The following is a 25,263-nucleotide window of genomic DNA, read 5'->3' on the forward strand; positions in this document are numbered from 1 at the left end:
ACGAATGAGCAGGAAGCTCCACCCTTGAGCAAGCAGGTTCCAGGCTGGGGGAAGGGAGGCCACAGTTCACGAGTGTCTTCTCTATCACTGTTTTTAATTTCTCTAAGTAACTGTGTGGCCACACATGGTGTTTACTGTTGCTTTGTATACTTAACAAATTGATGTAGCAGATCCCTATGGACTTCTGCCACTAGGTTTTACTTCCAAAAGTCCTGTTTTTTACAGATAGGAGTCCACAGCCATACTCTGTAGATTGTTCATGTTTAACTTTCAGCCACAGCAGCATAAAGCCTTTCCTTTCTCCAGACTTTCTTCAAGACAGTAAGATTGAGTCTCCCTCTCCCCCATCCAATGCAAAGGTCGTCTTTTGTCCCCTGGAATTTATATCTGAGTTTTCCTAAAGGGTTCACTGGGAATGGCTAACAGAGAACAGTGGCGTCAGCCTCATTGGGCATTATCAAGTGGCTCTCACAAGCAGTGTACAACCCTACTTCTTATTTTTACCAGTATCGAGTGTGGCCAGACTTTGGTTTCCACCTGTCATTGGAAGCGTGCTGATCGTTGAGTGGGCGAGTCCCTGATTAGAAATGAGTTGAGCCACAGTTTCTGTGTTTCCGAGCTTCCTGTCAGGTCATAGTTCTCTTATCTGGGTCCTTTCTAAGTCACGTGTGTTACACAACTGCCAGTCATCTCCCGCTTATGAAAGCACAGCGCACGCTGCCTCTTGTCATGTCACACTTGGGATGTGACCGCCAGGTTTCTTTTTCTTAATGCTTCATGTTTCCTAATGTCCATTTTTGAAAAATCCCTTCTGCTCATACAATCTAATAGTATTCTCTTACCTCCCCCCCCCAAAAAAAAAACTCTTAGAGATATTTTTAGATGTGTCTGTTTGTGTGTATGTTCGCTTGTATCTCAGTTGGTACAGTGCTTGCCTAGCATGTACAAAGGCCTATGTTTGACCCCCAGTGCCAAGCAAAACTGTGTGTAGAGGTGCATGCCTGGAACCCCAGTGCTCAGGAGGTGGAGGAGGAGAGTGGGCTCATGGACATCCTTGCCCACATGGCGGGTTTGAGGCCATCTTAGGATATATGAATGTCTCTTTGCACAGGAGTATATATGAACGTTCTTCTCTGTTTTGAGAATCTCTAGATTTCATCATGACCATCAAACAGTTGTGCAGTTAGCTCTTTCTTTTAGATGAAGAGTGGCTTTCCTCAGAGTAACTGCAAGGTAGTCTATTATCTTCTCAGTTCAGCTGCTGGGAGTCTGCTCTCAGCCTGGGGCTTCTGTAGACAGTCTCCGTCTATTCCAGGTACTTTGGAGATGTCTCTGCTGCTGATGGAGATATCTCTGCCATTGATGGAGATGTCTCTGCTGCTGATGGAGACGTTTCTGTTGTTAATGGAGATGTCTCTGCTGTTGAAGCTCTTTAGCTCCTTTATCTCGGGCCTAGGTGTACATTTGTGTTTATTATTAATTTGGTGGCCATGAAGGGCTTATGATTTAATCTGGACATCTTAATTTATTTTTCCCTTGATTTTCTGGTTTCTCTCCCTCTGAAACATCTCTGTTTATTAGACCTTTTTGGGCTGGGGAGTTATATGTTGTATCTTTTTTGTTTGTTTTGTATCTTAATTTGCTTTTGCATGTTACAATATATTTGTCTATTATTTCCCTATCTTGATGATGTTAATTCTTTGATTAACTTATCCTTTGAATTTTTAAGTTTATTTTTATTTTATATATTTTATTATTTATTTTGTGTGAGATGGGGTGGAGACTGAGAGCGTGTCAGAGACTATGTGGCAGTTGGAAGACAATTTTTTTATATAATTTATTACACTTTATTATGCTCAGTAGGTTCCCCAATGTTTCCCATTTGAATTTTTTTTATTACGTATTTTCCTCAATTACATTTCCAATGCTATCCCAAAAGTCCCCCATACCCCCCCCCACTTCCCTACCTACCCATTCCCATTCTTTTGGCCCTGGCATTCCCAGGAAGACAATTTATAAAGATGATGCTCTGCATGTGTTCTAGAGACCAAACCTAGGTCGTCAGGCTTATGCAGCAAGCCCATTAACAGGCTGATCCATCTTGCTGACTCTGCTCTGATTTTTTTTTTAATTTCAACAACTTTATCTTTTTAATTTCTCTAAACTATATTCAATTCTTCTTTTGCAATTGGTCTTGATTTTATGTATGTGTGTATACACTACATATATGTAATATATATGTGTGTACATACACACTCATATATGCACACACATGAGCTGGTGCATGTTTGGAGATTAAAGGACAACTTACAGGAGTCAGGGATTCTCCTTCCACCATATTGATCCCAAAAATCTAACTCAGGTTATTAAGCTTGGCAGGAAACTCCTTCATGATCTGAGCCATTCTTTGACCATGACTTACTGTTTTCTGGGTGAATGAAATCCCTCCTTTGATATCTTAAGCAAACTTCCTTGCTATTCCTCATCTTAAGTTAGTGGGAGTCTGATTCTGATATCTTACATCTGGCTTAAGGCAGATTGTTTCCTGCATGCTTTGTTGTTTGAGAATAATTTATATGTAGTGGGCTTCTCCTCCTTTCTTCCTCCGTTTCCCCCTCCCCTTTTTCTGTGACACCAATTGCATAAGTCCTCGTCAAAGTCCCTCTTCTCTCCCTTTTGTCTGGACCCAGGGACACCAACAGCAAGGCTTATGCTCATCTCTAAGTTCAGGATAACCGCAAAACCCAAACCTCTTCCAGCTATAATGCAAGCATTTGTCACTTTCAACATCCCCTCCTGCACAGGCTGGAGCTGGCCTGTTGCTTCCTCCCTGTGTCATTAGTTGGTCATCACTGTCTCCACAACTTCACGCAGAGGCTTGGCTTCTTTGTATCTCAGTCTCCTAGGACCTCATCTCCTCCCCCCTCATCAGTGTGAAGCCTACATGTCCATGATTATTGAGACTGCAGCTACCTGGTATAGCTTCAAGGTGTACCTTCACTTCTGTGTATAACCTTCTCTGTATTCAAATATCCTTCCTCCCTCCCTCCCTTCCTAGCTTTTGGGAACATTTGTTTTATTCTTTGACAATTTCGTGCATGTGTATAATGTGTCATGATCATATCCAACCCAGATCCTCTCTGCCACCTTTATTCCACACCCCAGCACCACCACATGCTGCCTGCATGCTTATGGATATAGGGTAATCCACTGGAACATTGGCAACCTGTTCTACTCTGGCAGCCATCAACTGTCAATGGCTCCTGATCTTGGAGTGGGGCCACATGAGCCTTTTTCCCTGATGGAATGTGTTCTGCTAGACCTTTCCCAGGTAGCCAGAGCAGCTCTGCGTCCATGAGGAATGGTCATGCCTAAAGGACAGCATTCATAACACTTCTTCTGCTCTAACTCTTACAGCCTCTCTCCTTTCCCATGATGCTTCTTGAGGCTAGTGGAGTTTGATATCATGTCCCACTTGGCACTGAGCACTCAACCCTCTTTGATTTTTGGCACTTTAATCAGTCATTAGTCTCTGCAGTGGCTGCTTTTGTCTTCCTTCAATATCTACTTTCTCTTAAGGTTCAGCTCAGCCATCACTTTATCCAAAATCTTTCCCTAAGTGCCTACCCCTCTAGCCGAAGCATGGTAAGATGCCCCCTTCTCTCTCATCTTCTATAGGTTTTGATGTATTAGCTTGATCTCTGCTGTGTTGTTTTGTTTTGTTTAAAGCAAAGTCTTGCTGTCTAGTTCAGCCCAGCTTTGAACTCTCAGTCCCTCTGACTCTTTCTTTACCCATCCCCTCATCCTCTGAGAAGGTGCTTCCTCCATCCCTCAACCCCACCCCCACCTCTACTCTACCACCACCATCCCCTGGGCATCCCCTTCCCTGGGGCATCAAGTCTCTACAAGATTAGGCACCTCTGCTCCCAATGGGGCCAGACAAGGCAGCCCTCTAGACATGTGCTGGAGGCACGGACCAGCTATGCTCTTTGGTTGGTGACTTATTTCTCTGGGAGCTCCAGGGGTCCAGGTTAGATGACACTGTTGGTCTTCCTATGGGGTTGCCATCCCCTTCAGCTCCTTCAATCCTTCCCCTAACTCTTCCGTAGTGGTCCCCAACCTCAGTCCAAAGTCTGGCTGTAAGTATCTGCATCTGTCTCAGTCAGCTGCAGGTAGAGCCTCTCAGAGGACAGCCATGCTCCTGTCTGCAAGCAGAATATAATAACATCAGTAATAGTGTCTGGGTTTGGTGCCTGTGCATGCGATGGATCACAAGTTAAGTTGGTTACTGGATGGCGTTTCCTTCAGTCTCTGCCCCATTTTTGTTTCTGCATTTCTTTTAGACAGGAATAGTTCTAGGTCAAAAATTTTGAAGGTGGGTTTGTGACCCCATCCTTCCACTGGGGGCCCTGCCTAACTCTTAGGAGTGCTAGATTTACAGGCATGCACCACTATGCCCAGCTTTCTACTCATCCTAAGCTGTATTTGCCATTATCTTCCACTTCCCCACAGACTCTTTGAGAACACGAGGCCACTTACTCATCAGCACCCAGTAACCCTGGTGCACGTGGTGCCGGATAATCATTTCCTGAATGAGCACATATTATCTTCCTAACAAGGCCACATGGTGTCAAGGTTCAAGATAAGAAACATCACCCTGTTTATGCACAGGTCAGATAGCATCATCCACTTTAACAGTCCTTTAACAGTCAGCAGAAAGGGTGAGAGAAACTGTATGCTGAAGCAGTCACATCTCAAAAGACTTCTTGTGATTTTGTGTCTCACAATGTACTTGGAAGATTTGTGAGTGTACAGAGGCCAGTGATAGGAAAGAGTTGGGGCATTCAGAGGCCTGGTGGCATTGGAGTATGTGGTCTAGTGTAATTGGTGGTACGTGAAGACCTGGGCTTTCCTCCAACCTATATAAAAGACTCTTCGTGGAAGCACTTTGGTTTCCAGAAGTGGATATTTCTCAGGTACCCATGGGACAAGCTGCCTTCTGAGTCTGTGTGTAACCATAGTGAGGGCAAGGGCTGCCCTAGGACCGTCATCTGTATCTTGGGAAGCCCCATTCCCTGAAACTCCGTGGCTTTGCCTCTCTTTGCACATCTCCTCATCTCTATCAGCTGGGCTCTTCCTCTAGCTCCCCCACTCCCTGCCCCCAGCTCTGGCTTTATATCTGACATAGCAGGGCTCCCCACATGGTGATTCTAATGCTCTACACACCACGCTTTCATTGTAGTTGCTCGTTGTGCTGGGGGAGGCAGAACCAGGTCCTGCTCTTCTCTGCTAGAGTGATGGGCTTTTACGTCATCGCACATCTCCACACACCATCGGCTCAGCTTCCGTGTGTAGGTCCTCCTCATCTATTCGGCTGGTCTCCAGTGAAGTAGCGTCCACAGGGCAGGAGATTAGCCAGATTCATCCAGTTTTCTCTCCCCAGATGTCGCCACACTTCTCTGGTGTGTGGTTAAAAACAATATCAACATTCTCATCTTTGACGTGGAAATAATTACTTAATCATTGCTTTGCTTCTGTTGAAGAGCTGACCGTTTTCCTCTTACAATACCTATATACTCATCTACAAAATCAAAGATTAAAAACCCAGTAATTTCTAAGGAAAACAGTCCTTTCTGGCTATGCGATCTCAAATCAGTTATTTAACTTGCACATCCTTGGATCTTGTCATCTGTAATTAAGATCACAATACCCACCCCACTGGTTATTGTGAAGATTAAATGAGCCCTATAAACTGCTTAGCACATGGAAAGCCTAAAATAATAGCCTTAAGAGAGCAGAGGAGGCTGGGATGGGTGTGAGTGCCTTTAATTCCAACGCTGAGATTAACTCTGCTCTTAAACACCCCTGGCTACAAGTGGTCCCCAGTCAGGTCTCTACTACAAATGCTGTTGTCCCTAGCCCCACCCCCTCACCCCCCACCCCCATCCCCAAGGTTTAAGGAACTTGGCATCTAATGAAGACCCACTTTTCACATCTTCTCTATACAAACCTTAGTTTCCATTTGGCAGCTTGAGTTATAACTGAGTCATTGTAGCTGAAAGTGTACTATCACTGCTGGCTAGAATTTGTAAACCACAGGAGGCTGAATTCGTACAAATCTCCCCTTCTGAATGTGTGCATGGCGCAGTGAGGTCCTTTAGAAGTCCATATCCTACTCTGTTTTTCCAATTTAGAAAAACCCAAATAAGCAGTCCCTTGAACTTGTTTTTGGGGGCCGTGGCCAGTCTGCTGTGTTGGGATTGTCAGACACACTCCCCAGCACCAGGCTCATTGATGATTATATTAAAAGCCACATTCCAGAGAAGGATCTGCTCAGCCACCACAAGCCTATTCATTATTTATAAACAATTAAAGGGCATGGTTCAAATGAATGCAAGCATCTGGGAAAGTCATTATTCATGTACGAATCTACTCGAGCATTTGTCATCTCCCTGGTGACTTAACATACTCTCTGCGCCTTGAGACCTCAGATTATATTAAGCAAAGTAGATGCTTAAACTCTTTTATTTAGTTTAATCGTTGGTCTCACTCCACTTGTTCAGATTATTTGGGCTCGTTTAAAATTAGCCCTCCTGTCTCCTTGATACATTAAAATAGGAAGGAGGGAAATTTCTTTTTAGAACCTACTGCATTCTGAGGATGAATGCAAATTATCCTACTATGATTCTTAATGACCCACTATTAACATAGTAGGAACCCCAGTGCATTAATGCAATGCTACTTTTCACATCATTACTCCTAATGGAAGTGTTACCAGGATAATAGCTTGACCTTTAGCTATAGATTCTGATAGCAAAATATATTCTGCTTCTTCATACCTCTATTCACATAGCGTATCTGCCACTTTCACATCAGCGCCATGATGATCTCTCGGCCTTGTTCTGAGGTCTCATCTGCAGTTGTAATGGAGAGAATAGAATTTCATCTTCAATAGGTAAATTCTAGTTAAAAGTCCCTTTGAAGTTCAGATGTAATCCATGAGCCAGAATGCCAATAATGTGCCTACGGAAGTATTTGTTTGTGTAGGCATTTTTTTTTTTTTAAAGAAGCCCGTGCTGTGCCTTCAAAGGTCTTAGTCATGGGCCCAGGGGATGGTGATTTCTCTAACATTTTTCTATTGAAAGCAGAAAAGAAAGCAGAAGTTTTAACTGAAAGAAGGAAAAAAGTAAGCAGGAAGTGTGTTGCCTTTTTAAGACCGTTGACTAACGGAGCTCAAGGTTAGACTGTAACTCTCGGAGCTGCAGCCCTGCGTGAAATGAGAGAGAACTTTCCACAGCCTTCCCTTGGGTTCTTCTGAACCGGCTGTTGGCACACACAGAGCCATTGGCCGTTGGCATAGCTCAGGTCTACTTTGTTATTTTGGAATCACAACTTGCTAATGTGTGATGATTTGGGCACAAACATTTTACAATCTTACGAAAGGAGGTTGCTATGGAAATTAATTGTGTACATAGCATTTTGAGTGAAAAGATGTTTACCCCATCATTTCTGTAGTATGCTTTTTATTTAAATGAATAGAGTGTTAAATACAAATGAATTGTTTTGTAAATTTTATTTATTAAATCAGAACTTCAAGCACCTTTTGACAGTTCTTCAACTAGTAAATGTTATTGTGGGCATTTGATCATGGTGAAGCCTTTTCTCTTTACATATGTTTTGCTAATTAAGACTTCCTACTCATTCAGAGAGGCCATTTTCCAATTAATCCACATTTGTTGAGCTCCCGTGCTTTGCTAACATTAGCAACAAGACTGGGGACTCTGTGCCTCTCTTGCCTGTTTCTTGAGCTTCTTCACTATACTGGGTGCTTTGAGGGAGACAAAGAAATGAGCCTGGCATAGGAAGTTGAAGAGCACATCTGAGCCCCAGGAATATGGTGCCTTTGCTCTGCTGTTTGCTCTCATTTGCCCTGCATAGCCTGCTGTGGCTCGCCTGATAACTCTACTCCTGATCCGGCTGTCTAACCATCCCTCTTCCCCCGAGGCTGTGACAGACCCTTCTTCCATTTGGACTCTGGGGAGATCTGCACATCTCCCTCCAATACCACATCACCTGGCATGTATCACTCCTCTGCGCACGTGCAATCCATCTGGTCCATGGCCTCATGGTGTCGGGACCTCAGTAGTCACTGCCTTCCACTTCTGCTTGGTGGTCCCCACTCAGCCAGCACAGCTCGGCATCGTTCCACCTTTGCTGCTTACACTCCAGCATCCCATCAGACTATTCTAGGTGTTCCCTACTGCCATCTAACCCTCACCTGCCGACCCACTGGTGTCTCCATGTACTGATCTTTGTAGCATCTCGGAGCCGGTCTGTAAGCCTCTCTGCTCTCCTTTTCCTCCATTGTGCTGCTGAGCTAGACTAGCCAATCCGAACACTAGTCCATCCCTTCCAGCCAGAGCCCCACATAGACTGCTGCACCCCACCCAGCAACCCCCAGTAGACTGCTGCTCCCGTTCACTGTTTGAAGCCTTGCTGCTTGGCCTCAGTCTGCACTTGCCCGTTGTCAATAAGTTTAAACCTTCCCACACTCTCCGCCTCCATGGTGTCTCACCACTGAGCTCTCTGAGCCCGCAGAGCCTGGAGCCTCCGGCCTAGAGCCATTTCTTGTCAATATCCTCAACCTCTGGCCTCCCCTCCATTTGAAGGTGGTCTCAGTACTTTAGTCCTCTATCCCATCACCCCTAGTTCCTCCAAGATGGGTCCTTGACTCATTCCCTCCTTTCTCTTGTGTCCTGTACTCAGCTACCGTGTTGCCTGTTCCCACCACCTACAAACCATCCTTCCTCCTCCCTCCCCTCTGAGCCCAGGTGTTTCTAGAGGGATGTTGGTGGCTCTTCCCTGGATGGCTTTCAGAAGACTCTACTGCTCTGGGAACCATCTGTCACCCATGAGAAGGCTTTCTGCCTGAATCCTGGCTTTGTGGTCATCCTGGGCTTCTTAGTGGGCTTCTCTGCCTCTGTATTTATTCCTGGTGTTCTCCACAACCTACGCTGTCGGGTGCCCTTCATTCTGTATGTTCTCTCTTCTTAACAATATGTCTGTTTATTGTTTTAACTACCACATATGCAGTGGGCTCTTTCGTGATTGCTGAGTTTAGCATCCACAGATTTAACCAAGCAGGGATTGAAAATAGTCAAGGAAATAAATAAAACAGAAAACCTTTGATGCTGACACCATAGTTTAGTGGTAAAGCACACGGTTTAAATGTGTAGAGTTCTGGTGGTGCACACCTTTAATCCCATCACTTGGGAAGCAGAGACAGGTGGCTCTCTTAGTTCAAGGCCAGTCTGGTCTACAGAGCAAATTTCAGGACAGCCAGGGTTACACAGTGAAACACTTTGTCTCCAAACAACAACAGAAATAAAACCAAGCATGTAGCCTTTTTCCTTGTGATTATTCTAAAAATATATGGTGGTAGCATGATGATAGCATGATGATAGTACGCACAGGTAATGCATCGGCTATCCGATTATCTCCCAGGGTCTCGGAACTGGTCCCCACAGACCCAGACCTGACAGTGTCATTCACCCAGCTTCTTTGTACCTCTCCACCCCAGGTCTACAATGCTTTTACCTCACACACCTGACCACAGAATGTCATTCACCTGCCCTAGATGCTTGACTACCTGGGACAAGTATTAACTTCCAGAAGGACCCCCATCTCCCCTCTGACCTGCAGAGCCATCCTCTCCATACCTGGTGTCTTTTCCTAGACAACTGGACTGCTTGCATCTGAGTTTACACATACAACTTCTTTCCTCTATTTCCCTAGGACACGATTTTAAATGTAATATTGCTGAACAGGAGTCTAACCATTTTATGGGTCTCATTATATTTTATTCTTATTTCCCAATAAAAAATTCCCAGTCTTATGCTGCTAGTATAGTAATACTTGCCACAATTTTGCTACTATCAAACACAGCCTTTTTGAAATTGTTTTTCTATCTTAGGATAGGTGTGGAAAGTATGCTTTGCGGTTCTTTGATTTACTACTAGTTGAGCCTTTTCCCTAGTATTTTATACTTCAAATACACTATTGATCTACAGGACTATTGAACTCTTTTAAATGAGTGCACTCTTTAAAGATATTGAACATTCTGCCGCATATATAATGTGGCCAGGTTTCGTAGCTCTTTTAAGATGTTTGCTTTTCACTGAATGAGAATTTCAATTTTTGTGTAGTTAAATCTGTCAATATTTCCCTTTGTCATTTATTTTTGAACGAGACCTTTTAACACATTGAAATTACCAACATCTTAAATACCACGAAGGCAGTGTGACATGGCGGCTTACTGACCCACAGGCAGCGAGGTAAAAAGGCGGGTTGAGAGTGCTCAGGAGCAGAAATGTCAACTGCACACCTCACATGTGGTCACACACTGTGTGGCTTTCTTTCCTGGGGTCATTGTCCTGCCTCTCTTTTGTCCTGCCCTGGGACTCTCCATGGCTTAATAGGACAGATCTTTCCTCATATCTCATTCAGTGTGCAGGATGTTGATTCCTGCTTGGACTGAGGCTTAGCATTTCAATAAGATGGACAACAGGATTAGCTTAGTTGAGCAGCGCGTCCTTGGGGATGGATCATCGTGAGAACATCTCCATGTAATGCTGCGCTCGATTTTAAATGAGCAACACAGAGGACGTCACTTAACATATATTCTCAACTCTGTCATGAATGGGACTGCCTAAGCTATATGAAACATTTTCTTTTCCCATCAGACACGTGTGCACAAAAGAAGAGCAGTTTCCACACTGTTACTAACCAGTTCCATGTTGAAGCGTAAGCCATCATGCATAGCCAGGGCTCAGCTGCTTGCCATATTTACCTAAAAACCATAGTGCTGACGTGGAGGATGGTCTTAGGCAAGGTTTCCCTTGCTGTGAAGAGACACCAAGGCCATGGCAACTCTTATGAAAAATGACATTTCACTGGGGCTGGCTTACAGTCTTTTAGAGGTTTGCTCCATTATCATCACTGCAGGAAGCATGGCGGCATGCAGGTAGGTAGGCAGGCACGGTGCTGGAGATGAAGCTGAGAGTTCTACATCTTCATCTGTAGGAAGCAGGAAGAAACTGACACACTAGGCATAGCTCGAACATAGGAGACCTCAAAGTCCACCCCCACAGTGACATGCTTTCTCCACACCTCCTAAGAGTGCCACTCCCTTTGGGCCTAGCACTCAAACATACAAGGCTGTGGGGGCCATTCCTATTTAAACCACCACAAGGATATACCCTATGGGTCTGACATCCTTAAGAATTCTCTTCAGGGCTGAGGAACTAGCTTGGAGAGCGCATGCTTGGCATGTGTGTGTGTTTAGGTTAAATTCCCAGCCCCAGAAAGAACGACAAAAGACAGACTTGTTTTCTCCTTGGGACTATCTTCCTGTTTTGTTCTGCACCCCTTTGTTGTAAAAGTGTTTAGTAGCATTTCTTGTTTTCTTTCAGTCTTTACAGAAAATTACTGTACTGCGAATCATGTGGATAAACTTCCTGGCCCCAGAGACTGGGTGCAGATTCTGCAGGATCAGATTAAACTGGCCAGAAGAAGGTTGAAAAGAGGCTCAGGTATGGACAAGCTGTGGACGTCATTGCCATGGTGCCTTATTGAACCTTATGGAGCACAGTGCTTTCTCCCTGGGGTATCATGGTATCTTTTGTCTCTGGAAGGAGATGTTCAGTGTAATGTGCTGTGTTGGCTCTAGTGAATTTTTAAAGTTGTCTTAAGATTGAATAGTAAAAATGATGTAGGCCATTTGCTTTTAATAGCACAAGAGGAAAAGATTACTAATGTCATCTGTGGTCTAATGTGCTTCACGGGGAGAACTGGGTCTTCTGTAGTTTGCTTTTATCTGACTATTGATTTTTGGTTGTTTATATCTACATGAGTTTTTAAAAGAACTAATTCCTCAAAGTTTAAAAATGAAAAAAGAAGAAGGAAAAAAAAGTAGGAAGTCACACACCTTCCATGCCAACACAGGAGATAGAAGCAGAAGGGTCTCCATGAGACTGAGGCCAGCCTGGTCTACAGAGTGAGCTATAGGACATGTTTCAGAAATTAAAATAAAATAAAAAAGCAAAATTCGTCCTGTCAGAAACACCACATCAAGTTGGAAGGAATTTAAGGTGCATATCTGTGTGTGTGTATGTTCATGCGTGTGTTTAAAACTTGAGCATTGGCAGTTTGACAGCTATTTTCCTAGGCAACGTGAACACCCGTTGGATAGTGACTATATAGATTTGGTCATCTGGTCTCAAGCCTCTCGAACCTGACCTCCTTACCAGCTAGAAATCTCCTTAGATTGACTTCCTCCTCTCACCCAGGAATGCTTCTCTCTGCTAGAGCACAAATCTCTTAGATTTTATTTATAAACTTTATGTACATTAGTATGTATGTTATCAAAAACAATATGGTGGTTCCTCACAAACAATACAAATAAGGCCTGGTGGGAGGGGAGCAGCTCAGCTGGTCACATGGTTACCTTGCAAACACTAGAAGGTCCCAGAACACAAGTCAGATATAAATAAGCAAATCATAAATAAGCAGCATGCCCTGTAGTCTCAGCCCTGGGTTTGCAGGGTGGGCTGGCAGCCATCTTAGCTGGCTTGATGAATTCCAAGCCAGTTAGAGACAGCACCTGAATAACACAGCACCTGAGGTTGTGCTCCGGCCCCGCACAGCACACACGTGCACACACTGGTGTGTGTGCGCGCACACACACACACACACACACACACAGGACCTACTAAACTCGTTACTGGTATATCCCCAAATAAACCCAGGACATTAAAGAGACATCTGTACTCCTGCCTTCGTTGAAGTATTTTTCCTAACGGCTTCTAAAACATAATCACCATAGGCATCCAGGTTAGTGGGTCAAGTAATAATGAAAATGCGCTCTCCATACATAACTAGACACGTTTGAACCTTTAAAAAGAAGGAATTTTCTTGTTTGTGTCAACATGGGAAAGCCTCATGCTGAGTAGGGTAAACCAGCGCAAAATTACAAGTGCCAGGGAACCACACTGAGGACTCTGATGAGGTAGGGCTCACAGAAGTAGAGTGTGGAGTGTAGTCAGTCACCAGGAGCCCTGGGGTCTGGGAAGATGCCAGGCAAAGGAACAAAATTTCAGTTTGTCAGAGAGAAAAAAGTGATCATGTGGCGTGACTAATAATGTTATTATAATATACTCAAAAATAATCAAGTTATTCTTACTCTTGCTTCTCTCTCTCTCACTCTCGCTCCACCTCTCTCCTCTTTCCCTCCCCCCTCTCTCCACGTGGTCATGGCCGGCCTCTGCTTCTCTACTCTCTCCTTCTCTCTGCCTTTCTCTGCCTCTACTACCCTCTTAACTCCCCTCCCCATGCTCTCAATAAACTCTATTCTATACTAAAAATAATAATAATAATAATTGAGTCACATCACATATTTTCACAAAGTATATGATACATAGATTTTTTGTACATTTAGCCATTCTGCATGTGTACTATTTCAAAATACCATGCTGTATATCATAAATATGTATTTTTTAATTAAAAGAGAATTTATTAAATGTGCTTTCAACTTCTGTTGGTCAGAGTAGTCCAGTGACGGAGAGGCTCTGAACATATCCCATAGTGGAGCTAGAGGCCCCGGCAGTCCTAGTCTCCATGAAGGCCTGGGATTCCTGGAGGGCATAGACTCGGCCCACATTGGAATCTGAAAGAAGCTGAAGCTGCTTCTCATGTCACCAAAGGGATCAGCACCAGCGCCACAAAGGAGAGGAATTCGCACGGGAGACTGGAGGCCAGAGGAGGAGAATCACTTAGCCCCGTGATTTTATCTGGGCAGCACTAGGAAGTGGGTCTTTCCACATAAATGAGGCAGACTCGCACAGGTCACTTGATCTAAGCAGTGCCTTGAGGTTCTTCCAAAGAGCAGCTTGCTGTGTGGCCTGTCACCCTGGCAGGGTTAGCACCACATTCCTGTACGAGTGTTGCAGAGTTAGCACCACATTCCTGTACAAGTGTTGCCCGCAGAAAGGAGCTGCCTTGCACAGGAACTTACTTACTTCCTTTTTATTATTATTATTTGTAAACTTATGCATGATTTTTATTAGTCAAATGAAAATAAGGCCTAGATTGTCCTGACAGCAGGCCTTGGGCTCTGTGAGGCTGTAGCAGACAGTTCGGAAGGTAGGCGTTGGGAACTAAGCTGCTCCTCACGTATCTCCGAGCCTTTGATGCTGCGGTAGCAGAGCTTCTCCGTCCAATTCACTTTAGTGAACAGGACTTTATTGGCTCTCAGTTCTGGAGGCTAGAAATCCAAGACTGAGGGCTTTTCTTGCTGCATCAGCCCATGCAGAAAGACACAGAGACACAGAGAATGTGGGAGTGAGACAGAGGAAAGTTCTGTGTGTGCGTGTGTGTGCACGAGTGTCTGTATATGTGCATGTGTGTACATGTGTGTATGCGTGTATATATGGTATGTATGTGTGTGTGTGACTATGGGTGTATATGTGTATGTGTGTGTATATGTGTGCATGTGTATATGGCAGTATGTGTGTGTGCATATATGTGTATGTGTGTGTATGTATGGGTGAGTGGGTATGGGTGTGTGTGTGTGAAGTCACCCTTCCTTGGTAACAACATGAACCCACTCTGAAAGGCAGGGCGAGGTTGTGGCCTGAACACCTCTCACCAGGCTTCTCCTGCTGGCTCTGCTGTCCTGGGACTGAGCTCTTTGAGATGCAGCGTCTTTGAGGGACACATTCAGACCAGAGCCATCTTTAACAGGTGCTTATCAGCTGAAGCCTTCCCAGTGCAGCCCTGTCCTCCAGCCTCAGGCTCTGCAGCCAAACTGGCCTTCGCTCTGGTACTAAAACCGGCTGCTCTCTCCACCTTTCCCAAGTGCTGCAGAGCCTCCCTTGTCCTAAAGCTTCCGTAGAGGCCCCAGCACGTTCACTTCTGTCACCTGTAGAATCCCTTTCCTGTTTCCTGCAAGCAGAGTCTGCTTCTATGCCGCATCTGTGTCCCAGATGACATAGTGTGGCAGTGCTGACTCTCAAGACGTGTTTGAGTGAATCATTAAAGCATCAGTAATTCCAGAGAGAACACGGTGCCCTGGCAGCACCCTGGTTTTCTAGACAAGCTGTGACCTCCTGAAGAACACTGCTGTTTTCTCTGTTATGGCTCAAAGGTTTATTCCACTCCCTGTGGACACATGGCATGTGGATGGCAGTGTCCCTGAACTCTGACCTGAGGACCCCTAGTGTCACTCTGTGGCCACCATATTAGAGTCCTTCCCAGTCTCCTTCCTCTCACACATCTTCCAGAGAGTCAGAGCCTATGCATCCTGTGGGCTCACTTCATCTGGGTGGACAACTGGAAATATCCAAGACTGACCTACTAAGCTGGCTCTTCACTTGAGTACTTCAGGGCTTCTGCTTCTGCCCCACAAAACACCCCTCCCCTGTATGATCTTACACCCCTCCCACTCCTGGAAGGGGTTAAGATAGGAATAAAAAGGAGAGAAAAAGAGGAAAAAGAAAAAGCAACATTTGAAAGACCTGTAAGTGGCCAATTAGGTATACCCAGCACATATCCCTAACTGAGCAGTGATATGGTAGTTCAGTTTTACAGGCAAAGCAGGTTCCAAGCCTGAATGGCGGCTCTGCCAATAAGCATGACGTACTTTTGTGATTCCTAGCTTCTGCTCTGAATGACTCAACCATTGGATACTTAAGGACTTCCGTCCCTGTCCCTACCTGTTAATTTGAAGGGGGAAATTGTTGGCCCGAAATACAGAGACACCAGACATTCAGATTTGAGAGAAATCTAAAATGGGTCATGATAAAAAAAGGCATAAATGTAGCATCAGCCTCCTGCCTGCTTCTGCTCTTCTCACAAGGGGCTTCCAGACCTGCACTGATGCTGCACTACCTCAGGCAGGCCAGCAGGTACCTGTGCATGAGTCTGCTCCCGAAACTGGTGAGAGCAGACGGGAAGTGTGCATCAGCTCCTTGAGAGTCTGAGGAAAGGAACGGTCTGGACTGAGACTATTGATGCCTCTGGTTGTAATGCTACAGTCACTGCCTGGCACAGACGGGCTGGGAGGCTGTTCATTTACCAGGCCCTGTCCCTCTGGAGGAAAGTCCTATAGGACCTGAAAATTTTAAGTTTTAAGAAAACCTTTAAAGGTAGGAGTCCCAGAAAGTCAGGAGACATTGAAGAATGGGATTGAAAAATGACACAGTCTTGCTGAATCACAAGATGAAAATAAGTTTAGTTTAAATTTCTTCTTCTGGTGCCTTCACCGTGTTACCTGTGTGGATTTCTCAGAGGTTTTATTTGGTTCATGGTTTGAAGATAATCATCATGGTTCATGATGAGGAAGGTGACTGACAGACAGAGCGTGTAATTAGGACTCCTCATTTCCTGACAGCTCGGCAAAACAGCAAGCAGAGGCTGAGGCTGGAACCATGAAAACAGCCAGGCCCAGACTGGAACCCGCAAGCTGATTCCCAGTTACCCATTTCTACCAGCTAGGCCTCCTAAAGGTTCTACAACCTCCCAAAACAGTACGACCAGCAAGGAGCCAAGGATTCAAACACAGGAGCCCAGCCCAGGGGAGGAACCTGCAGACCTTAATCCTCTTGTCTGTCGGGTGCTGAGATCAGGGTCTCTCGCCTTTCCCTCTCCACTCCAGCACAGACTTCTGCACACAGAACGGTGTCTCACAGCATCTCTGTTCCTGATTTTCATCTCATACATTCCTACACACACACTTGGCCATCTCTCCAGAAAGAGACCCAAACTGTAACATGGTCCTCAGGGCCTCCTTTCTGGTGACTCCCTTCACTCATTCACTCGGGATGTGACTTGAGACATCTGAACTTTTGATCAGCAGGTCTACACGAATGCTCCACCTGGATGTTTCTGACGTGTCGAGTAAGCTGTCTTGACCACCAGGAAAGAAGCTGACTTAAGATAGAACCAGCCCTGATATATGGGCCAAACCAGATCAAAAGGATGGTGGCCCAGCCTTAGCAGACAGTATGTGTCTATGTGTGAGACACTGGTACACTTCCTCCTTACTAGCCCAGGGTGCAACTCCAGCAAGCAGATGGGGAGAACCACTTGTCCTTCCTGGAAGAGCTGGGATCTATAATGTGACTGGCTCTTGGGTTTTTCATCTTGATTATTTTCCATCAAAATGGTAATACAGACAGTGTGTTAAAGATATCCCACAACTTCCATAGCCTCATTTATCATACTTGGCTCCATTCCTAGAATGAGGTGTAGACTCTGACTGGACCAAGCTAATCAGCTCACCACTCGGGGAAGTGTGTGTGGACTGTAGGGAAAGCGCTGCCCCACGAGATTGGAAAGGTCGTTATGCAAATCTAACAACTTCATTTGGGGCTCTCATCACATGTAATCATTTTTCTCTATAACTAGAATTCCAATCCTGGTGTGAATTTTTATCATTTTTATTAGTTTACTTCCTCAGACCTGAAATCACAATTTATTGTTTGCGTTAGATCCAGGAGTAAAGCTGCCACTGCTATTAAATTTTTATTGGACTTACTCAGTCTTTTCCAAATTTTACAACTTGATCATTGCCAGAGAAGAGCGGCTTTGAGCTTGTTGTTACAGACAGGTATTCCTCATCCATGACACTTGACTCTGCGCATGCGGCCAGCACATGTTAATTTATATATAGCCATTTACATACATTTAGGTCATATATGTTCTGTTCTGACAAAAACACAAGATCATATAGGCCTGCATTTTAAAAGTATGGGTAAGAGCCAGAGAAATGGCTTAGCAATTAAGACCACTAGCTGCTCCCCCAGAGGACCTAGATTCAATTCTCAGTACCCACGTATGGCTCACCACAGGCTATAACTGCCATTCCAGGAGATCTAATGCTCTCTTCTAGCCTGGTCCCAGGCAGATGTGATGGTGTGTGTGTGTAACCCCAGCACTGGGGTGCTGATAGGGATAGGCTGATCCTACAATTCTCTGACTGGCTAGCCTAGCTAAAATTTCAAGCTACAGGTTCAGTGAGAGAACTCCCCAAATAATTATGTGGAGAATGATAGGGGAAGACAGCTGAGCACAACCTGGGTCCTCTGAGTGCGCCTACACACAGGAGTATGCAAAGGCATGCATGTACATGCGCACACATACAGAGTCTAACTAGTAAAAACCTAATGCCTTTTATCTAGAGAATTTTAGTATGTCTTACATCTTTTCTGTAAATCACCTTACTCTACTCAATCCTGCCAGTTCTCTTTTGGCCATTCTAGTAAATACTATATAATTTTTGTGATCTCTACTCCATTGCAACCAAAACTGGCCTTGACTGTCCTATCTCGTCTCTGTTTTCTTGCTGCAGTGAATCACATGGGCCAGCAGAGGCTGATGCCAGGCCTACCCACCTAAGGACAAGATAATTGAGGCTAAACTAGAGATAGAAAGCTTGGAGCATTGCTGGCTGTGTCTGTCTCTGGTCATGTTTACATCATTAACAGTGAAAATGAGACTATAGTGTTGCGTTGGCTTTTCCACCATCCCCATGAAGCAATGGGCTGGCCTCGAAGTCCAGGAGTAGAGTCAGCAGGAACTTTAGGATATGGGTAGAATATAGAGGATGCCACCAGAATTATCCTATATGCAAATGTTTCCTCCATCCCTAGCCTGTCAGGGAAGACTTCACTCCCTAAGTTACCAGGCATATGAGCCTTTTCTTTGCATTTAGTAGAAGGTGTGTGTGTGTGTGTGTGTGTGTGTGTGTGTGTGTGTGTCTCCAAAGAAGGGTCACCCTTTGCAAAACCCCTAAGGAGACTAAAACCCATATCAGAAGAGCAAGGCTTATATTTTAAATTACAAAAAGGAGGAACTTTTGAAGAAATACGTATTCTCTCTCTGTGGCTTCCTTCATGACTAAATGAATCCAGGACTGACGACTCCAGAACCAGGCATCGCCCAAGAAAAGTTCTTTCTGAGAATTCCCACTAGGAGTGGCCCTTGGGAATGTACAGTTCTACAGACAGAAGGCAGTAATTTACCTGCTTTCAGTGTGTGGCTAAGCAGTCCATCCTGCTTAGAGAACATGAACAGAAATCGCCCCTGACTGACAAAATGAGGTCAGAAGACTTCCCAGATTTTTAATCCAGGAAGGTTGACTCTCTGCCATGAACATCCGAACAAAATCGTACTTAAATAATGATGCTCGAACCTGTGAAACGTGAACCAAGTGAAGCGAGCAGCGAGAAGGATGAGGACACCGTGCGCTCTGGAGTTGCTTTAATTGTGTTCCTGTGTTCTGCAGAATGAATGTGCTCCCACAACTAATGAGGTCTGTGTTTTATGTTTGTAACCAGCAGAGGTAGCTGACGGTGATGAAAGACTGGACCGCATCTCTCTACCCCCAACAGGTAAAACACATTTACATTTCATCACCCGCTGCAAGGCAACATTTGCATTGAAAATGCTTTGACCATTAGGGATGCGGCTGCTTGAGCAAGCTGCTTCTGTAATAGACCCAGGCCCCACATTCAGTTTCTTGGAGGGCTAGGTTCAGATCTGTTTTCACACTGAATATGAAAAACAACATTTTTCTTACACCCTATTTTATATTCATAACAATTTCAGAAATGCAAATCCTAAGGAGTTAGTACCACAAGAGGCTGCCTCGCCCAGTCTTTAGACATTAAAAGGCATTTTTGACATAAAATGACATTTACCTTTAAACCAGGACTGTCAACTTTGTGTGACCAACTTCAGGCCCATTTTTGTCTTGTTCCACCAGAGGCCTTTGAGAGGCAGGCATCCCCAGTCTTCACGTAGTAGTTTCTGTGTTTTTTAAAGTGTGATTGAATAAGCCAGCCCAGCCAGCCGGTGTGAGTGACACACTCCTGGGATTTGAACCAGATCAGCGAATGCAACAGAGTACTGAAGCATTCACTACACAAAGGTGTGCAGCTGTGGGCTGGACTCTGTATAATGCCTCTGATCCTAGCCTCCTGCCTGTGTGTGAGTTCACACCCAAGAGTAGAATAGGTGTCTGACCAGTGAGCCACAATTGTGTCAGACAGCTTCTACCCTCACTTATGCCCCACTTGATCTCAGGACTCCCATTTGGCTGTCCTTCAAAGATTGTCCGAAGATTCCATCCATAAAATTCAGACAGTCCAAAAAGACCTTAAACTATAAAAGCTCAATTCAGCGTTGGTAGTAGGATTTCTTTGTTTGTTTCCTCTCGATCCGGGGCTATAAGACTTGAATTAAATTCAGAAAGTGTGAGTGAGTGTAGTATGTTTGCAGAAACTCTTGGTAGAGTCCCTACTGGTCACATGGTCTCGTGACCATGAATCCCAAGACCACGGAGTCTTGAGGCCCAGAAACGTACCTTGGAGTTTACTGCAGCAAAGCTGATAGGTGAATTTAGAGCTGCCAGAAGCCTCTGCCATGAAAATCATAAATCACACCTCGCTTACTCTGCCTTGTGTAGCCAAGCAACAAGTCAATGGACAGATAAATAAGATGGGTCACATGGTGCACAAAGACCTGCCTACGTTTAGCTCTTATGTTCTATAGTAGTTATATCTGTGTTTCCAAACTCGTAAGTCAGGATAGTGAATGTGTGATCTCTAGTGTTCCTAACCATTCTCTGAATATCAGGACAACTCATACTGAGAACACTTGTATTGCCTTTGACCCATTCCAAACAGATGCAGGAAATACTAATCATAATAATGAAATTGTAGTTCAGGGGCCTCCGAGAGGAATGTCATACTTTTAAAAGTATTTGTCCCCTGGGCATCTGTAGCAGCTGTCCTCTGTATCAGATGACGCAGTGGGCTTTGGTTTATCAGTTGAAGACTGTGCATCTTGCAATTATACCTCTGCATTTAACTGTCTCAAGATGGAGGCCGAGGGGTTTCAGAGTGAACAAAACAGCCCAGGGATGCTAAAGGAGCTTCGTGGGAATGACAAACTCCCAAGGAATTGGAAAATGAAGGGACACTGGGAGCCATCTGCGCCAATACCTCCTTTTTATCCAACCCTTTTGTTTCAAGGGGGTGGCAGAGACTAAGGCACAGAAACATTAAGTGACTTTTCCAAGGTGAGAGCTTGGTTGGGGGCCGTTGTCCTCTAGACTCCCAGCCCTTCCTTATACCTAAGCCAAAGCGAGCCTTCTCTGTGTATTTCTTAAAGATCCAGGGAGACTTGGACAGGTGGTACCATTAGGATTCCATTTCAGTGACTCAGCCTTCATTTGTATCTTTGACACCATCTACCCAAAGTCCATTTCAGTTTAAGCTTGTTGCTTCTATTCCTTTCTTAAATTCTTCCCCTGGAATGTGAGGTGATTAGAAAGAGACTATTGCTAGATAGAGATACAAACCACTAAATAGCATTGTATGTGTTTTTAAAGTGTTTGCCCTTTCGGAAAAGTAGGGAAAAGGTCACAGATTAGGTCTCAGATTTTAGATAATCTTGATAGCAAGCTTCAGGGTTGCCTTTCAAAGTAAAATCCCAAATCCGACACACTTCTTAGAATGCAGCATAGCTGTGGGTCAGCCCTTGACATGCGCTGACACAGCCATCCGAAGGGTGAAACTGCACGTCTTACACACAGAGTTCCAGTGTGCACGGCCTCACTGAACAGAACTGTGGAACCATCTGAGTGTGAGGTCCTCGCTGATCTGAGCTGACCGAAGCTGACCCTTCGCAGAGAGCCGACAGTGCTTTGATTACTTTGTCTTTGTCTTCTTGTAATGTTATATCAGGAGAGAGGAGGAGAGACCCTCCGGTTGCTGTGAGCCTGCAGTGATCAGGTGGTCAGATGGCATCTATTCCCAGCTACTTAGCTGAGTCTCCGAAAGCGTCTTATGTAGCCCAGGTTGGCCTCTGCCTTTAAGTCCTCTTGCCCCTCCCCCAGGTGCTGGGACAATAGGCATAGACCATGCCGCTGAAAATGAGTTGACCCATTCAGTGAGCCTTTGAGCAGCAGTCAGCATGGGACCCCACACAGGTTCTTGTCCTCAGACTAGGGTGAGAGACAGAAGCAGCTGCTGACACACTGAGGCAGAGATGTGGAAGGAGTGCCAGATGGGAGACTGCACCCAGAAATCCAGGGACAATTAAGTAAGACAGTTTCCTTACTATTCTCAGAGACAGCTGTGACTGATGCCCCTACACACAGACCCAATAGAGAAGAGTTGGTGCACGTATCTAATAGAGATCAAATAAGTGAATTCGTCTCCTGAGTTGCTGGGTTTTCACCTAAGACACATTTTTTCCCACTCTATCCAAGTCTGCACATGTATTACCTGCTATTTAATAGTGTTTTCAGGAGTAAGTCATATTTAGCTATTTTCTATTGTTGAACAATACACGGCCAATGGTAATATATATTCGTGGGCTTTCTTGTTTTAAATAAATCCATCATAAGTTCCTAATTCTGGAAATTACTCACTTAGCACAATTGAAGTTGATGCTTAGTGGCTTGACGACTGTGACTGTGACTGTGCCCCGCCCTCAAACCCTCCCGTCAATTACCTGCTCCCCACCGGGGGTGGGGGTGGGGTGGGGGGGGAAGTATGCCTCTCTGCTTCAGAGGAGCGGCCTCCCTCACTGTCTTGTCTCTGTTTAGGTCATACATTTGTCATCAAGAGAGAGACCCCAGAGGACCCAGAACCAGGTTCCATGGCCTAGACTTGCATTCTGGAACATTCTTCATTTTCTCCAAGGTCCATGTAGCAGCTACAGATCCTGCAGCGTGGGTGTTCTGTGGTGGCTTGTCCTGTCCGAATAATTTCTTTGTGACATGTGGTATCACAACTCCAGTTTGGCATAATATTTTTTTAAAGAACCATGCTTACAGTTGCTACCCTGTAAGCGTCCAGTGTGTGTGACCCACCGTAAAGAAGCCATTCCCTTCCTGTCTCTGTCCGTTCACAGACTAGGTGTGAAGACAGCAGTCTTTCTAAACATATTTATTTTATTGTGAATTGCTTAGCTGCATGCAGAGAGGAAACCTTCTCTTCCAGGACTGATAAAGGTTACAAGGCAGCGCTAACTATCCCCTCTTCAGCTTAGAGAAGGAAACAGTTGTTCTGAGAAACAGGAGAGCTCCTACCTGGCCAGTGAAGTCGTTTCTGACATCAGTCATAGTAACCCGGAACAGACATTTGGAACTGGAGAAGTACAAACGATGTAAGAATCCTTAGGAAATAAAATCTTTCACATAATTTATAATGACGTGATGACAAAAAAAATAATAACTCAAAGTAAGCAGCCATCTGCTTGGGAGCCGTCAAGCATTTAAACTGAGCAGCCTTGGCTGTGACCATTTTCATGTTCATTCTGTAGTCTGTCTGGTCCCTCACCCGCCTGCCTTCTGCTTTTTGTAAAAAAAAAAAAATCTGGCTTTATTTTAAAGAAATCTTTGCTGTGGGGATAATTGTTTTACAGACATATTTACCTCCACATTCATTGAAAATACCACCTTAGAAAGCCTTGCATTTACACCTTATTTATGGTATAAAGCAAACTGCCTTGAATCTTGGGCACTTGACACAAAGGCCAAAAATAGCTGTTAACGAAAAAAACGTGACTCTCATCCAGCAAACCCCAGGGGTAAAAACCCCAGGGACAAAAGCTTAGCCTTTGCCTACTATTGGTGCAGCGATGGGTTAAAGCCGACAGTGTGCTTCAAGGACCGAGTCCCACTCCGAGCTTTGCCCTTGAGAGAGCCGAGAGTTGGGTTGCCTAGGACCGGGTACAATTCGTGGCCAGCTGGCCATAGAACCTGGATATCCTTGGGACCCTGTCCAGTGCACTGCACCACACCCCACGAAACACTAAAGATAGGATCAGAACACTATTCCACTGAGACCAGCTAGAGAAAGTGATAGGTGATATCCCTGGAATGTGACAAAGTCCGCTTCTAGGTGTTGCTCCTACTGTCAGTCTCCTGAGGAGATGGCAGCATCTCACGGATGCACCTTTTATTTCTCTTGGAAGCTATGGGGACAGCTTGGAAATTACTCCCATCCTGCAGTCAGCTCCCATAGGTTTCGGTTTCCCACTGGCCCTAATCCTGTGTTTTATCCAGGGGTCTGATGAGCTGCAGACAGACCAGGACTCTCATCACTCTGCAGCAGGCCCTGAAAAAGGACTGTCTTCTGCCTCCCAGAATGAAATACTGCTCAAGGGGACTAGAGAAGCTCAGTTAGCGCCTGTCACTTGATTAAATGGTGGTGAATTTGTTTTCAGTACAGGGAGAACATAGACTCACAACTGGAGGTCGGTTGGGTGTGAACAATAAACCTTCAGAAAACACTTCCTTCCAAGCCTTGGGTGACAGCTTGGAGTTTTCAGTACTTGAGGAGGGGTGGGATTGTTTGACTCACAGATAAGTGCAATGGGTTCACAGATTGGGAAGGCAGAGCAAAACTGTAACAGTAAAACCATACTTTGTAAGTTTACATTGTATTTGTGTTAACTTACCGTGACTACTGTTCAGCTTTGTTTAGAAACCCTTTTTATAGGCTTTCTTAGCAAAAAACAAAAAAGTCCATATCTATGGATGACATGTCTCAGTCTTCTGTACATATATTTTATTAATATGTAAATATTCAGATTTTTAAAATTATAATGTTCTTTTAAAAGAATTCAATGCAAAGCTAGCTGTGAAAATGGTGTGTAACACTGTGTTGTGATTTCAACTCCCAAGACGCCCTTTATGTCCATTCTGGAAAAATACAATAAATTACTTTAATTGAATGCACATGAGTCTTGCTTGCTACCCAGTCTTCCTGTGTTTATGAAGTCAATGCTGTTCATTAATTAAAAGCTATTTATGAATATTCTGATGATTCTTTTCTCAGGGTTTATGCCTGAGTGGGATATTATGTTTACAAATAAAGCTAGCAGATTTCTAGCAGAGCTTGGAAGACGTTACAGTCCCAGCTCCGTCTGGCAGTCGGATCAATGGCTACAGCGAGTCCCACAGAAACACTTGGGCATTAAGCACCGAGATGCTCCAAGCCTAATTTTAAATGAATTAGGTAGCCTTATAATCTTCACTTAAAAGGTTAAGCCCTGCTTCTATGGAAACAACACACCAGAAGGCCAAATCAATCCTTCCCAATGAAAAGTGGCTGCTAAGGCGCAGGCGCAGGCGCAGGCGCAGGCGCAAGCGCTGCTCTTCCTTTACCACCGCAGGGCGCTGCGCCGGGC

At 44.8% G+C, this 25,263-nt stretch overlaps 1 protein-coding gene across 3 annotated transcripts in view; it reads left to right on the plus strand.

The window, feature by feature from the left end:
* Bend7 (BEN domain containing 7) overlaps positions 1–24,811 on the plus strand; it is an 83,193-nt gene extending 58,382 nt beyond the window's left edge. The window contains exons 7-9 of one of the 3 annotated variants that reach the window (XM_021152272.2): positions 11,472–11,591; positions 19,395–19,448; positions 22,673–24,811. In XM_021152272.2, the coding sequence (XP_021007931.1) occupies positions 11,472–11,591; positions 19,395–19,448; positions 22,673–22,734 (236 nt within the window). In that variant the 3' untranslated portion in view covers positions 22,735–24,811. The remainder of the gene's footprint in view (positions 1–11,471; positions 11,592–19,394; positions 19,449–22,672) is intronic. The other 2 variants (XM_021152280.2, XM_029474175.1) reach the window with 2 other exon arrangements.
* The last annotated feature ends 452 nt before the right edge of the window (positions 24,812–25,263 follow it).

This window comes from Mus caroli, chromosome 2 (assembly GCF_900094665.2).
Source record: "Mus caroli chromosome 2, CAROLI_EIJ_v1.1, whole genome shotgun sequence".
NCBI lineage: Eukaryota > Metazoa > Chordata > Mammalia > Rodentia > Muridae > Mus > Mus caroli.